At 36.2% G+C, this 16,830-nt stretch overlaps 1 protein-coding gene across 1 annotated transcript; it reads left to right on the top strand.

Annotated features, from left to right (window-relative positions):
- The first annotated feature begins 573 nt into the window (after positions 1 to 573).
- LOC128296665 (uncharacterized) lies at positions 574 to 14,917 on the top strand. Its single transcript, XM_053032109.1, has 18 exons — positions 574 to 922; positions 1,279 to 1,305; positions 6,598 to 7,298; positions 7,831 to 8,356; positions 8,585 to 8,955; positions 9,121 to 9,537; positions 9,649 to 9,720; positions 9,868 to 9,957; positions 10,072 to 10,097; positions 10,227 to 10,314; positions 10,404 to 10,547; positions 11,256 to 11,447; positions 11,563 to 11,618; positions 11,702 to 11,774; positions 11,857 to 11,960; positions 12,688 to 12,791; positions 13,703 to 13,790; positions 14,438 to 14,917. Exons 1-18 carry the CDS (start codon positions 574 to 576, stop codon positions 14,619 to 14,621), a joined length of 3,612 nt encoding a protein of 1,203 aa, XP_052888069.1. The 3' UTR covers positions 14,622 to 14,917.
- The last annotated feature ends 1,913 nt before the right edge of the window (positions 14,918 to 16,830 follow it).

Here is a 16,830-nt window from a genome sequence, read left to right as displayed (position 1 = left end):
GTGAAAGCTAAATTTATAAGATTTTTAAAATTCAGATAAAATTGATAGAATTTATGCACATATCATTTCTAATGATTCGATTGAATACATAGCTTTTAGTTCGTTGTAATTGTGAATTTATTGGCATATGATTTTTATTAATATAAAAATAATAAAATAAATAATATTTAAATATTTTATAATTTTTAAAATATTTTATAATTAATTGGGTTTTAAATAAATTTTCTATTATTAATTATATTCAATTTTTATAATTTTTAAAATATTAATATATGTATTAAATAATACTTCAAAATTCTTTTGGTTAAAAGGTATTTTTATTATTTGAGCATTTATAGCTCAAATTCTTTCTCATTACATTAGAGCTCTATTCTATTAGAGTAAAAGGGCAAATCAAAATTTTAACATTAAGGGCTGCAAATTGAAAATTTCCATTTGATCTTTCCCGCGCAAAACTACTGAACTGACCAAAGTCCCACACGAATGCACTTCATCTCTGAACCCTAATTCAAAAATTCCCTATTTTCTTTCCCTATCACCTCACGGTTTCCCCGCACTCTCTCCTTCGCTAGAATGGCTTCCAAATTCCCCGACGAACCACCCTCAAACACCCAGGAAACGGACGAAGAAACCATCGCATTCAGGAAGAAGCTGTCGCGGCGAGTTAGTTTCGCTGAGTGCGAGATCACCTCGGTCCACATCTTCAACCGCGACGATGACTACGAGTCCCCGCAGCATTCCACTCCCACGCCAGCCTCTGAAAGGGGAAATGAAGTGCTGGGTCTCTTTAGGGATTTGATTGACAGTGATGACGATGATAATGATGATGACGTTTTGAGTGTGGAGAAGTCGTTCTTGAGGCCGATGGAGTCGCCTTCTCCCGGTGGAAGTAGCACAGTTGGATCTGCTATTTCTAATGACGGTCGGTTTAGCTTGCATTCTCCATTCTTAGTAAGCATTTGTTTTTGTTTTGACGAAGTTTAGGGTTTATAATTGTTTAGGCGTCATTTGGTTGTTATTTCCGCTTATGATTTTTGTTTTAGGAAGCAAAATGCAAAAATTGCGACTTTGATATCAGTTCTTCAAAATGGAAAAATAAGCGAGTGGCGAAAGCATCAACCAAATGAAGCCTAAGTAATACGCCATTGCTTAAAGTTTTGTGAGATAAAAAAGTTTTTATGTTAAAAGGAGAATTCTAATGGTTTCAGCTAATGAAAAGAATGGTTAATGCTAATAAATGCCGTGTTTTGAAGTTTTTTCTGAAATATCTTGTTGCAGAAGACAACTTTTTCGGACCAGTGTCTGCAAACTGTTGTTCCAATAGGGTCGGAAGCGTGTAAATTATTGTACTAAAAAATCACACAAAGTTCAATTCCCAGGGAAGAGAGGTGGATCACAAGGATCTCTTAAATACCAAGTCTTTCCTTAGTCGAATATCCCTTTATAGTAATTTAATAGCACAATAAATACTACTATTATACCTCAAATATTGAAAGAAAAATAGGACAAGAAAGAACACAAGAGTTTTAACGAGGTTCGTAAATTATACCTACGCCCTCGGGCACTAACACCGATGATAACTTTACTATCTCCAAAATATTACAAACAAATAGAATTCCTTAAGAATTCTCAAATGGGAGAAGAGAGAAAACTAAGAGAAAGATTGGTTGGGATGAATTGAAATGAGAAATGAGAAGGCTTATTTATAGTTGAGGTTCAAGGACCAAACAATAAACACCCATTATCTCAAGGACCAAAAAAATTATCCCATGCCACTTTTTCAAAGTCAACTTTAGGGTGCTAAACTTGCACCACTTTGGATTGTTTGCCATTAAAATTGTCTACCATTAATCATAATGTTAACAATCTCCACCTTGAAGATTTGATTAGGATAATCACATCTTCACACACTTCCTTCAACTCCCCAAATTCGATAAAGCTATCTTTTGTAGTGCCTCCAAATGCGCCTCGAGCGCCATACACTGAAGGTGCTCAAATTCTCGGGATGTTAATCAAGTTCAAACAATGATTAAACTTGATTGTTGTTACCACCTTGGTCATCATATCTCGGGATTATCTGCCGTCGGAATCTTCAAGTAGAATTTTCCTTTTCAAAGACTTCCCTTTAAAGTGATATCTTACGTCGATATGCTTGGTTCTTGAATGATAGACTTGATTTTTCGCTAAATGAATAGCGCTCGATCGTCACAATATAGACTAATGTGACTTTGAACAACTCCCAAGTCTTTCAACAATCCATTAAGCCAAATAGCCTCCTTAATGACTTCAGAACTACCATATATTCTCGCCTCAGTAGTAGATACACTCATCAGAGATCGTAAGGTAGACTTCCAACTCACTGGAGCTTTCGCAAGAGTAAACAGATACCCGTAGTTGAACGACGTTTATCTAAATCACCAAAGAAAGTCGGAATCAACATATCCAACTACAAACCGACCAAGTGCTTCATCCTGTTCAAAATTAAACCAACATCTACGGTTTTTCAAGATACCGTAGAATCCATTTCACTGACTTGCCAATGTCCTTTTCGAGATCATGCATATACCGCTCACAACTCCAACAACTTGTGAAATGTCGGGCAGCGACACACCATCGCATACATCAAACTCCCAACCGCATTTGCATATGGGACTTTTGCCATATATTCTCTTTCTTCTTCGGTTTGGAGATAATTGAGCACTAGGTTTCAAATGAGAAGCAAGTGGGGTACTTACATGTTTTGTGTTTTCATTTACACCAAAACATTGTAATACCTTTTTCAGATATTGCTTCTGATTCAAGCAAAGCTTGCCTCTCTGTCTATCTCTACTTATCTCCATGCCGAGAATCTTCTTGGTCTCACCTAGATCTTTCATCTCGAACTCTTGATTCAACTGAGCCTTCAGCTTATCTATCTCTTTTTGGCTCTTCGAAGCGATTAACATATCATCAACATACAAGAGTAGATAAATGAAAGATCCGTCATGTAGCTTTTACAAATACACACAATTGTCATATTTGCTTCTTGTGTATTCGCTTTTCATAAAGCTATCAAATCGCTTGTACCATCGCCTCGGGATTGCTTCAATCCATATAGCGATTTGTTCACTTACAAACCCAATTTCTACCACCAAGATCTTTGTATCCTTCGGGCTGAGTCATATAGATCTCCTCTTCTAACTCACCATGCAAGAAAGCCGTCTTAACATCAAGTTGAGCTAGCTCCAAATTCAACTGTGCTACCAAGGCCAACAAAATTCTAATGGAGGAATGCTTCACAACAGGGGAAAATACATCATTGTAGTCAATTCCCTCCTTCTGAGCGTAGCCTTTAGCTACCAACCTTGCCTTGTAGCGAACATCTTTCTTGCTAGGAGATCCATCTTTCTTTGCGAATACCCACTTGCATCCGATTGCCCTTTTACCTTTCGGTAATTGCGCCAACTCCCAAGTATTGTTCTTCAGGAGAGATTGCATTTCTTCATCCATGGCGCTTTTCCATTTATCACTTTCTAAGCTTTGCATTGCTTCTTGATAAGTGATAGGAATATCATCATCAACAACGGAAGGGCGTAGGCCACCATATCGAGAATCGAAGGTGTTTACGAATTTCTCTCCTTGGCCTTGCAATCGCAATCGGTTCTCGTGTACTTAATGGTTCTTGGGTCGAACCTCTTCAACCTCTAATTCCTCCATTGTGGCTGGAGAATTAGACTTATTAACTGGGAAATCCCCATCCGCTCAAACTCCACTGTTTTGGAGTACACTCCACCTTGTGGAGTATCGCTCGTCTGAATATCTTTATCTGCTACCTTTTCAATGTGGCGATTCATCAAAGGTAACATCTCTGCTATGATCATTTTCTTTGTGTCTAAGCACCAAAGATGAAATCCCTTCACTCCGTAAGTGATTCCCATAAAGAGAGCTTTCTTTGTCCTCGGATCTAACTTTGACTCCTTCACATGGTAATATGCAAGTGGATCCAAACACATGTAAGGAATCATAATCAGAGTCGATTTTCCAAACCATACCTCCATAGGAGTTTTTCTTTCTAATGCAGATGATGGCAAATGATTAACAAAATGGCCAACAGTATGTCACACCTCAAATTTCAAAATTGCTTGCCCAACCCAAAGATTGGACAACATACATCGAACTTTCTCCAAGAATGTTCGATTCATACGCCTGCCACTCCATTCTGCTTGTGGTGTATCCCTAATCGTGAAGTGTTGAACAATACCATACTCTTGGCACACATCGAAGAACGGATCACTTCTATATTCGCCTCCATTGTCCGTTCTAAGCCGCTTGATTTTCTTGCCGGTCGGTTTTCGATCATAGTTTTCCATTTAAGAAAAACTCTAAGCACTTCATCCTTAGTTCTCATGGTATACACCCAAATTCTTCTGGAAAAGTGATCAACAAAAGTAACAAAGTAGTGTTTTCCTCCCAATAAAAGTGTTTTGGAAGGCCCCCACACATCTGAGTGAACATATTCCAAAATACCTTTTGTATTATGGATAGCGAGGTCAATTTCACTCTCTTTTGCTTTCCCGAACACAATGCTCGCAAAATTTTAATTTGCAAGCCTTTGCACCTTTCAACAATCCTTGCTTTGCGAAATTTGCAAGGATTTTTCACGGCATGTCCCAACTTCATATGCCACAACTGGATTGAGTCCAATTCTTTGTTGCTTGGAAGCTGCAATGATCGCTCCAATAACTGTACTACCTTGGTAGTAATACAAGTTATTTTTCCCGATGCCCTTCAATATCACAAGTCGCCAGATGTCACTTTCAAAACCCCATCTCTCATATTAACAACTGAACCATTGGATTCCAAGGCTCCCAATGAGATGAGATTTTTCTTCAAACTGGGCACGCATCAACATCGCTTAGAACTCGGTTGATCCATCTTGATTCTTTAATTGGATTGAACCTATCCCAACAGCTTTCTGAGCATTGTCATTGCCCATATAAACAACTCCTCCATTTAGTTCTACTAAATCGAGAACCACTCCGGTTAGGGACATATGATAGGTACAACCCGAATCCAATATCCACTCATCCGAATGGAACGACGATGATGATGCAACCAATGATAATTCAGAGTCACTGGTATCATGCTTTGCAACACAAGCATCTACAGCAGCTTTTCCCTTATTCTTCAGCTTTGGACAATTTTTCTTCCAGTGGCCTTTCTCATGACAAAAGGCACATTCATCTTTCCCGAGTCTGGACTTTGACTTTGATCTCCCTTTTGAGTTTTCTTCCGAGTGTATGAACGACCTCGGACTACTAAAGCTTCTGTATCTCTGATTGAGTTTTTCTGTTTGTCCTTCTTTCTCTGCTCATAATCTATAAGGCCGCATGCACTTCGCTCGAGATATATCACTCTGCCATGAAGTAGAGTAGTTTCTAGGAACTCAAACTCCTCGAAGTGACCCCAACAAAGATCAAAGCCAAATCTTCATCTTTGAATGTCTCATCCATATTCAAGAAATCGGTGACTAACGATTAAATTTGGTGATGTGATCATTCATTGTGGTACTTGGGACGTAAGTGAAGCGAAAGCAGTCTTTTCTTCAAGTGGAGCTTATTTTGACTGTTTTTCTTCAAAAATTTTCTTCAAGTGCCACCCACAACTTATTTGCGAAGTCTCCTTTGAAAAAGCATACCTCTTCTCGAGAAATGCATGATCGAATTGTGCCACATGCCAACCGATTGATCGCCTTCCAATCTTTCTCCTGTACATCATCTGGTTTCTCTTCATCAATGGCAATGTCTAGACCCTGCTGAAAAGGGCATCTAGAACCTCACTTTGCCACATACCAAAATGGCCCGTGCCATCAAAGATCTCCACCGCCAATCTTGCATTTGCAATTGTCGGTCTTATCCACATGGACGATGTTGAAGCTCCTACACCGACCGCTTTCTCCATAATCTTTCAATATACCTAAGGAAATCTTTTACGATGTGGAAGATCGGTTTAAAGCGCAACCACAGAGCATACTACGATTAACCTTCGGCTCTTGATACCACTTGTTGTTCCAATAGGGTCGGAGCGTGTAAATTATTGTACTAAAAATCACACAAAGTTCAATTCCTGGGAAGAGGTGGATCACAAGGATCTCTTAAATACCAAGTCTTTCCTTAGTCGAATATCCCTTTATAGTAATTTAATAGCACAATAAATACTACTATTATACCTCAAATATTGAAAGAAAAATAGGACAAGAAAGAACACAAGAGTTTTAACGAGGTTCGTAAATTATACCTACGTCCTCGTGCACTAACACCGATGATAACTTTACTATCTCCAAAATATTACAAACAAATAAAATTCCTTAAGAATTCTCAAATGGGAGAAGAGAGAAAACTAAGAGAGAAAGATTGGTTGGGATGAATTGAAATGAGAAATGAGAAGGCCTATTTATAGTTGAGGTTCAAGGACCAAACAATAAATAGCCCATTATCTCAAGGACCAAAAAAAAATTATCCCATGCCACTTTTTCAAAGTCAACTTTAGGGTGCTAAACTTGCACTACTTTGGATTGTTTGCCATTAAAATTGTCTACCATTAATCATAATGTTAACACAAACTTCATTCAACCTGGAAGATTATCTGATTCTGCTGCTTCAGATGACAACCACGATATCACTATGGATTCAATAACATTTTATATGCACTTCCGTAGCATTGCAGGTTCAGAGTCAGGAGAGCTCAATACTTTAACTACCACAGGAGTTTGTCTTCCATCTGAAGAGAAGATGCCTTGCCAAGCTACCATGCCGTCTGATCTAAAAAGTTTTATGGTGTTAATGAAGGCGAAGAAGGTAAAGTCACCGTCACCTGTGCCTATCAGTAAATTTAGTGGTGGTGAAGAATCTAATGGCATGAGCCTTGTTGGAGAAAGCATGCGTAGGTATGGTTATGGAAAGCTCTCTCCCACATTGGAAGCTCTTCTGGCTGAAGGCAGTAAGGAGTTTAATGCCATTCCTGCTTTTGAATCTACCACTCCAAGGTCATCAAGCGAAGTTGCCTTATCTTATGGTCATAAGAATGACTGCACGGAACTGTCAAATTATAGGAATCAAGAGCTCTGCAACATGAATAATCATGATATGTCTGGTAAGGGCATTTCTTTTGCTCAGGACAAAATGATTGAGTCAACAGGTGATTCAGCAACCACTCTTACTGATCAAACTATGTGTGACTGCTCGTCAAACACTAAGGATGGTTCAGTTGCTGAAAATTTTGTTGGTCACCAAATCCAAACTCCTAATCAGCTGAATAAAGTACGTTATCTTATGAATCTGATGTTATCCAGATCACTTTTCTCAATAATTTGGTTATTTTCCAATCATTTAAATTGGTAAATTCAGTGAACAAAGTATATTCTCCTATCAATTGAATGTTAAGTAAGATTTTACTTTTCTCAATGTTTTTGTTGTTTTCTTTTTAATAATTTAATTTTGGCACTTTCAGTGAGTCGATTTGCTTGGGGTGTAGCTACTTGCTAAACGATGGGATTCATGGAGATTTCATTTATACTATGGCGTTTCCTATCCTAACATCTGCAGAACAATCTCCTTTTCTTTTTGAGATTTGGGCTATTTAACTCTATTCTATTTAGGAATTTATCTTTCCAACTTTCAATACAATGACATGCCATACATGGAACTACTGCCATTGTCAACTCATAAAGGGTTACTTCAGTAGTTTTAGCCATACAGTTTCATATATTTATTCCATACACTTGTAGGTGCACGACTTGAATGAAAATTATATGTTGTTCACTGTTCAGCTATTGCTTCTTTTTTTTTTCAGGAAGAAATGCATAGGTCTCCATTAGCAGGTTCCATACACTCATTATCTGCTAAAAGACAACAATTACTTCTGGATACTACAAATTCACCAAGACATGCACTGTTTGTTACTCCGTCCCCAAAACAATCCGGTTCTTTTTTGAGTCAGGGAAGCATAAAACAGGGTGGGAGTTTGCCTTCTGTCCTGAAAAGTAACATCAAATTAAAAAATCTGGAGTGTACTCCCCTTGGTTCTGCTTTCAATGATGGAATTTTGAAGTCAAAAATTAGATTATCAGATTCCCTTTCTTCTAGAGCTTCAGCTTGTTCATTCAGTAAAATTATGGAACCGAGTGAAGGTTTCCAGTGCCAACAGGTAACTGCACCCACTATTAATCTGGAGGAGCAGTTATCTGGTGTTGGTCTAAAGCAGGGGGAAATTGATGGTCCTGTAACTCCAAAAAACATCAGCTACTTGAGCCAAGATGGAGGGACCACAGAGCTTTTAGAAGATAAAGAACATTATGAAAAATATGCTGAAAGAATGGGCATAACTACTTCACCATCTAAGTGCACTCACTCAGGAAAGAAAATGATCCATCATTAAATGACTCCAGTAGATCCTTTAGATGGAACACAAGTAGCTTCTGCATTTAATTCCTCACCCATGGGGATCACACGTGAAATTGGCAAAGATAAAAGAGATCTTGATACAGCCTATAAGCTTGTTTCTCCACTGGTGAATAGGTCATAAGAGAAGTTATGCTCATCAACAGAGCATCATAGCAGTCTGTCTGGCAATTTAAAGCCTCATGATCAGGATAACAGCATCATTATTGTTTCTAGAGAGGAGCCCAACTCACTAGAAACAGTTCCTAGTAGTAATTATTTAACTGGAACAGCTGAAAACAGAACACAGTCCAGCTTATCACTTATTAAGGCCAACCATTTAACTGAGACTTCTATAGTAAAAAAGTTGAATGAAGGAGAAAGTAATGGACTTGATATGCTGAATGCTTCTGAGAACTCTAGGAACATCCCTGAGGGATTTGCCTTGAAATTGCAATCAAGAAGCCCAGAGAAAAACATCGAGACTGCAATTGAAATAACCCAGTTCAGTGGAAGTTTCATTCAGGAACAGATGAAAGTTTCTTCTTCTTATGCCTTCTCCAGATGCACCTAGAAGCAAAAATGACCAGTTGCCTTTAAACGTAAATATCTTCTCTGTATCTTCTCTTGATTGCCTGAATGTTTCCTAGCTCAGAATTCAAATTATGCTTGACATTTAAAGTCTGGTGCAATGATTGCTCAGAGCCCCTTCGGAAAGAAGCAAACTCAGAGTCCAACTTCAAAAGAGCCAAGTTGCAGCCCGCACAGGAAAGAAATGCATAGGGGACTGTGTGGTGATAATATGCAACTACCTGTTGCAAAGGATGTACTATCTCTTAGCTGCCATTCAACTATACAAACGATTGATAACCATCTTCAAAGATCTGTGCAGGACCCAAGTCCTGACCAAGACACTCAGAACTCTTCAAAAAGCAAAAGAATAAGTGAAGTAGTTCTTGCAGACATGCACCCTGCAGATAAAAATAAGTGTATCCAGCAGAGTCCAAATTTTCGTGAAATTGGAGAAAAAGATATGGAGCATGTGTTGGAATATTCGAATGGTAGTAACATAGGAAATAAAGGAATTGAAGGTGGCAAAACATTGCTGAATATGACTGATGTATGTGCACAATGCCACTTATTTGTGGCACATTCAGGTTTGCTGATATAGAATGCAAGATTTTTCCTGTTAGTCTTCCTGTTGAATTGATTTGTACAACTTATATTGCAGATTTCCAGCAAACTTTTGGCAGATACAAAACAGCTACTGTCTCCTAGTTTTGATAAACTAAATATAAAAGTGGTAGATATCTTGTTTCTGTAATTACAACATATTTTTACAACATTTTTCTAATGCAGGTATAATTACTGATAACATCTTTCCATAACCTAAACCCTGTGTAATAGTTTCCTTTTCTTTTTTCTTTGCCTTGAAATTTGGAATATCCAGATAAACATGTTGGAAGATATATTACTTCATCAGCAGAAGGTTAATAAGTTAGAGATGCTCTGTTCTGAAATCCAATTCAAACTAGGTTCAGTAAGTAAAATTGCCCACTTTTATTTTATTTTGCTGGGATACTCATTGCTTCCCCTACTAACCAAACTAGACTATGTTCTTGCTTATTCTGCCCTCATATATTGCTGTTGGCAGGCATATGGTCAATCCTGCAATATTCAGTAGAAGAGGTGCTTCTAGTTCACTCCTACAGCTTGATTATGAATGCCATTGATATTGGTTTCTGAAATTATTAAGGAAACTGGTTTAATGTTACAAGTTGAAAAGTTGATGAATTAATGTCCTTGCAGTGTAGCTGAAACAAAACTATTGCTCTATAGATTAGTTTATGAAAAGGCTAAATTGCAGTTGATGCAAGTGAAGCGTGAAAGACTGCTGGTATTTGCTTTTCTTTATCTCTTTTTTTTTGGGGGGTGTGTTCTGCGCAAATGTGTATTCTTTATCATCTTCCTATATCCCTCAATCAGAATCAGGTACAGTTACTGAGAACTGGAGTTCGGGAGTCTCAAATGTTGAAGTTAAATTATGTCAAGCATCCATCTGTGTTAGCTGGAAGAGACACTCAACTTGACAATAATACATGTTCAGTTAGATCTGGAGAGAACCTTGAGGTATGCTCATCAGTTCTGCTTTTGTTGTTATGGATTTCGTCTTTCTAATTTGTCTCAAATGATTAGAAAGGAAAAAAGGTACTCCTCCAGAGATAACATTACTGCATGCAAATATGAAACTGTGTTTTATTTTAACTGAAACCCACATTTGGGTTGAATCCCATATTTTATTGTCAGAAAGTGCTTTGATATCTATCAAAGCCATTTAGAGGCCAAAAATTTTCTCTACTTTTTGTTGTTGCTGCTGGTATAAGCTATTTATTGGCTTGTACAAATATCAATTTCAATTCGGTGTTAGAATATAGTTATTTTCTCTTAACCTTTTAACATATCTCAATGGTGAAGAAATTTGAATTAATTAATACAAGACTCAGGCTCAGTTTTCTTTGAAGTTTTGTTGACTTGATTTGGAGTGTAATATCGTAGTTTTTTGGATGATTACAAAATATTTATTCTTGTACAGGGATTTATCTTCTATATTTTGAGAATTACTACTAACATTCAGCACAGTGCATACCAGAGGCAATATGTGGAGAACTCTTACATTTGTTGTTTTGAATGATGTATTAGCATTCTCTCAGCTATAAATAAAATAATATTCTAAACTTCATGTGTTTTACTGTCTCTTATGTTGTTTTAAAAGATATGGGCAATTGATATTTGGTTAATGGTTAATTCTATGCTAAAGATTTCTTTGTGTCATGACAGGGAACCAATGATAAAGTTACGACAGTGAAGCATCAGGCTGATGCTCTGGAGACGAAGATAAACAATCTAACCAAGTCTCTTTGTCCTCACTTCAAGATAAAAGGAGAACTGAGTTGTGCGGATACTATTGATTTGCTTCATGATCATCTAAAGAAGAGAACTTGTTGGGGATGTATACTCCAGGATATGCAGGTCTTATTAACTCTTAACTATAATTTCTTCTCAAAACATATTGAAAATTATTTTATGTAACTGAGGCCTAACCAGTCTGTTATTTTGTTAGTTGTGGGAGGTTGATGTTTTGCAGAATAGGAATGGCTATCATAATGTTATTCTCAACTACCATGAGTTCTTATCTCAAAGGTTTTCTTTTTTTAATATAGTTCTCTTTAACCCAGACTTGTTCATGCTTAAAGGTTTACATTTGTCCTTATGTTTGATTTCAGTCTTACATTAGACACCAGTCCAAATTCAAGCATTTTTGTTGGAAACAAATTGAACGATATAAACATCAGTAAGGTAACAAAGTCAACAATTTACATGAAGTCATTCCCTGTTTTATTTACCATGCTTATCTCTAAAATTTTATCTTGTTCATTAGAACTTCCCAAACATGGATGCTTGTTCTGCATTTGCTTTTGTCTTTAACCATGAATATACTACGAAATATGTTGGGCCCAAAAGTCTGGCGCAAGAAACACAAGTAAGTACTTCTGTCTCATAATTTTTGCATCTCTTGTTTTTCTTTCTTAAGCAAAACAAATTATTTCAATTTAATTTGGCATAATGACTTTTTTAGCCCTCTAACTTTACAAAAAAATCATTTTAGCATTCCATTTAAATTTTCATCTTTTTTAACCCTTGAACTTGCATTTTTTGTCAAATTACCTCAAAATAGATGGAAAAGTTAACAATTGTTAATTTTGCTGACGTGACATATATGTGGATTGTCTCGTGGATGACATGTCAATATTTAATTAGCTTTTTAAAATTAAAAAATATTTTTTTATAATTTTAATACTTTTTAAATAATTTTAATGATTTTTAATTTTTTATAGCTTTTTTTAAATTTTTAAAAAATTAATTAAATGCTAATGTGTCATCCACGAGTTAATACACGTGTACGTCACGTTAGTAAAGTTAAAAAATGTTTAACTTTGCCATCTATTTTGAGATGATTTGATAAAAATTGCAAGTTTAAGGGTTAAAAAAATAGATTGCTAAAATGACTATTTTTTTGTAAAGTTAGAGGGTCAAAAAAGTCTTTAAGCCATTTTTTACCAGAAAAGTATGCCATACTTGTTCTTTGAATTTTGATTGTACTAGAACGAAGCTATAGTACGTATTTTAAGTTGAGTGATCCTATAGTATCTTGTAACCGTTTGTTTAACTTTGCTTTACATTTATTCTGGTTTGATCTGATTATGCTGAGGACCAGTTCACTTTTACGAAATCTGCTTGATGTTATTGAGGAAGTACAGATAGCGCGGTTAGAAATTAGGTTTCTGATTCTTACTAGCTTTCATTCTCCATCCGGTACACTTTTATCTCCTCTTTATTATGTTTCTTAAATTTGTGGTTGTGATGTCGTGGGCTGAAATTCCTGCTTTGAGAATTTGACTTTTGATTCTTTTCTTCAGGAAAACAAAGTAGAGATTATGGATGACTAGATCATATTTCTGGTTTGATATAATGCCATTTGAAGCCTATGCATGCTTATCCTGCTACGGAACTGTTTTACTTATTATTTTGTTTCTGTTTTTTGTTTTTATTTATTGGAATGGAGCTTAGCGTTTTGGGCGTTCTTGTTTTTATTTATGAGTGGTAGGATATAAGTCATAAAACTAGGGAAGGAAAAGTTTTTCTATTTCCAGGACTCTTTCTTCAGTTAGTTTAGCATATTCAAGGTAAAGGCTTTTAATGATTGCTGGTGCAAGACCATTCAAAGTTTTAGTGTTCCTCTCTTTTCCGATTTGTTTAAGTGTGGTTGTAAAAAGGTTTGGCATAGCCCACACATGGCTTGGTGAAGTTAAATCTTTGTGTTTTTTTAAATAAAAAACCTAAATCTTTGTTAAATTTTTGCACTTACATCGCCAAAGAAACAATGGTAACTTCGTTATCTTGGCTTTATTGTTGTCATCTGCCTCTTGATTTCTAGAACTATTACGATATATGACTTATAATGCAGTATTTTTGTCTGCTGACTGTATAAATTGCTTGATTTCTTTGCTGTCCCAAATCCTAAATCATTGTAATGTCAAATTTCCAAATAGCATGTTCTACATTGGAATGCTCATTTGGCTTGGTTACCATTTCTGCATTTACCAAAGATATGCACAAAATCAACCCTCTGCTTTCTCTAGTCTGTCCAATTTTGAGTGATATATGTCTTCTGAAAGAACATATTTTGCCAGATTAAAACTTGATAGCACCTCCTTTGTTCGCAGCTAAGCAGCTGGATTTGCAGCTTGCTTTCATTGATTTTGAGAGTGGTGTAAAGCTGATAATGTCTCTCGACATGACATGTTTGAACTGGTAAAGTCTTGTCTAAATTGTTTTTTCTACTTAACCAATAAGCATTTTGCAAATCTGATGCTATGTCTTATAGCTGAGTCATCTGAGATTGGATGTATGATCTTTTTATATGGTTGAAAATGTATGCTCTGAGGAGAATCTATTAATTTGTAACATTAATTCAATATATCCAGAGCATTGATCCTTGGCAAAGAGTTTGTGATTGCTACGTAAATTATGTTGATTTTTATATAGTTTCTACGGATTGGTTTGGTTCATTATTTTTTCTGGACTTCTAATTAATAATTTTCTTTTCCTTCAATATATAGTGTCTGAGTTCAGCTGGGCTAACTTTTGGACTAACTGTTCTCTGTAAACTTTTGCTTAACTCTTGCCATAGAAGTGCAACCAATTGTCAGCTCTTGTTACACCCACATTTCATATGGCTCAGATTGTAACATAATCTAGACAACTGTTGCTTTCGAGTTCAAGTAAATTCGGTAATTCTCTAAATGTATAAATATTAATACTGGACAATTTGGGATACTTTTGTGCTGTCGTCATTGTAAAATATAACATTATGCATCAACAGGTGTCAAGGCAGATATGTTTTGTCGTAATTTGTTGAATAGTTATACTGTCTTATCTTGCCTCATGATTTCTTACAGTGGGGTTTATCCTTCAGAGATCCTTCCCCATCATTTACAGACTTCCACCACTAGGACAGACGACTTACACTGTCCACTCTCAATTGAAATAAAAGCTGCAATCAGTAATCTTAGAGCTGGGTACTCAAGGATAATAAGGCTCTGTAGGTGTGTTACCCAGGTGCTGCAATCTTCAGGCAGGTGATTGGGGTTTTTTTATTTAACATCTTAAAGAAGAGAGAAAGGGCACCTACAATTTGTCGTTCTCTCTTTGTTGCTTGATTGAGCATTATATCCTTTTTTTTGTAAGCTGCACTACAAGGTGACAGATTTGCTCCAACATCTTCAGAAACGGTAGATGCATTTCTTTCTCATTTGTTGACCACTTTTTTTGTGGTTCCGTAAATGTTTATTGCAGTACCTTAAAGTAGCCAATTTACACGAATGCTGTGACTTTGAACCGAAATTGCACTTTATGTAGTAACACTTAACAGCCGTCTATTTCCCTTTTTGCCGCTGACCTTTACTGTTTGTTTGATTGTTTGATTATTCTAACTCATTAATGGTTGAGGACTAATACTATCATGACCCAACCCAGCTCGCTGGGCATGAGCTGTGCTGTGAAAACATAAGTTGAAATTGTCTTTTTTGGGCCTCATAGGTCCCACAATTTTTTCATCTTCAGATGCGTTTTCAGAAATTCGAATCCTTATCACAATACACGCAAAAATGATACAATTGTTCTACTATATCAATTGGATTCCATTTTACTAAGTGCACTCATTTGTGGTGTAAATGTAATATGGGAGTCCAAAGAGAACAATTTCGGATTATGTTCTAACAAGATAAACTTGTGTCCCAAGTTAAGTCATGTTGTGAGGTAAAAAAACATTGGACCTATGGGGCTCAAAGAGGATAATTTTGATTTATGCTTTCAAAGCATAGCCCATGCCTTGTTAGTTGGATTGGGTCATGAGATAAAAAGCTGCTTTTGTATCTTCTACTTAATTCAACCTAAAAGGCATAGGTCATGTCATAATAACATAGTTTAAAATTGTCTTTTTTATGCCCTCACAAGGTTTTGCCACTCTTTAAGTGTGCTTTGAGAGATTCAAACCTACATTGCAACATACAAATGAGTGTATTTTGTAAAATGTGTTGTGATATGGGCTCGAAACTCTAAAGGCACATTAAACCTAGTGAAGGTACCAGCTTATTTATGTTTCGAAAATCAATGGTCATGTTCATTCGCGGAGTCTTGGATTGAAGTGCAGAATTTCGAACTGTTTGGACAGCGAGAAGGTTGTCCTACCATCCCGTGCTACATGAGGTCAGCTATTCTCCATCTTTTGAAAGAAAAGGAAAAGGGTTCCCCATTCAGTTGTTGAATTGCTTACATCATTCCTGTTTGAAATCGTAAATAACTAGAACTAACCATTTAATTTATATGTGCTGATGAACTCTTTTAGCCAGTGTAGGACTTTGTATGTGTTCTATTAGAAATGTCTTAGAATTTGATTATCTATCCACAGGCAGAACGGAGGCCCCTGACTCGATTTTTGGACAGTTTAATTTGTCCGAAATTAGTGTTTAGGTCATAGTTTCATTGTAAACTTTGTTCGGCCAAGAAAAGTGTCTAGCTAGTTATAGACGTGGATTATATGTCTAACCACCAGGTACAGCTGTTCCATTTATTTAGTCGCCCATGTCTCCGGGTCCCAAGATATTAGAAATAAGTATCTTACCTACATCTAGAAATGTCCATGAGCCAGCTGAGCTTGGAAAGTAAGAGGGTTTGAGTGAAAATATAATTCTAAAAAATGAGCTTAAACAAAAAAAGTAAGGCCCGTTTAGAAAATGGGTTGGGGCCTTAGTTAAGGCTTTTTGGGCCAAGTCGGGCTTGGCCCAAATATGCAAAAAAAAATTGTTATTTTTTTTACTGTTTTCTTTTTTTTTCACTACAATTTCACTATTTTATTATTATTATTTAGATATTATATAACTCTTATTTTATTGTTAATTTTGTTACTATTTTAAAGACATTTGCTCTTTAAGTTGCACATATCTTTGTGTTATTCAAGTATACATATTTTCTAATTTATTTTCAATTTGTTGGGAAATATTTATTTTAATATTTTAGTATTTTTGATGTATTATATTTTAAATATATATATAAAACTAATTAATACAAGTCGAGTGATCTCGTGTTTTGCATTTTATCCGGTTGGGCTTGGGCAAAATTTTAGGCTCATTGTCCCGACCTAGCAAATGGACCTAAAGTTTTGGTTAGATTCGGCCTGAATTAGACCTGGCCTATAGATACCTCTACATACATTGTGTGGTCGTATTGTGGAGGGAAATTAATTAATCCAAAAAGTGAAACATAGAAGAGAAAACAAGCGTGTGATAATGGT

Source organism: Gossypium arboreum, chromosome 8 (genome assembly GCF_025698485.1).
Source record: "Gossypium arboreum isolate Shixiya-1 chromosome 8, ASM2569848v2, whole genome shotgun sequence".
In the NCBI taxonomy this organism is placed as follows: domain Eukaryota; kingdom Viridiplantae; phylum Streptophyta; class Magnoliopsida; order Malvales; family Malvaceae; genus Gossypium; species Gossypium arboreum.
The sequence above is the reverse complement of the archived record's forward strand: the minus strand, read 5'-3'. Positions and strand labels throughout refer to the sequence as shown.

Bases quoted from the DNA above. Each gene is read 5' to 3' on its own strand.
- LOC128296665 (XM_053032109.1), top strand. From the start codon at position 574: ATGGCTTCCAAATTCCCCGACGAACCACCCTCAAACACCCAGGAAACG. The intron at 1,306-6,597 runs CAAACTGTTGTT...ATAATGTTAACA, and splicing joins CTTTTTCGGACCAGTGTCTG to CAAACTTCATTCAACCTGGA. The intron at 11,775-11,856 runs GTAACAAAGTCA...CTTGTTCATTAG, and splicing joins ACGATATAAACATCAGTAAG to AACTTCCCAAACATGGATGC.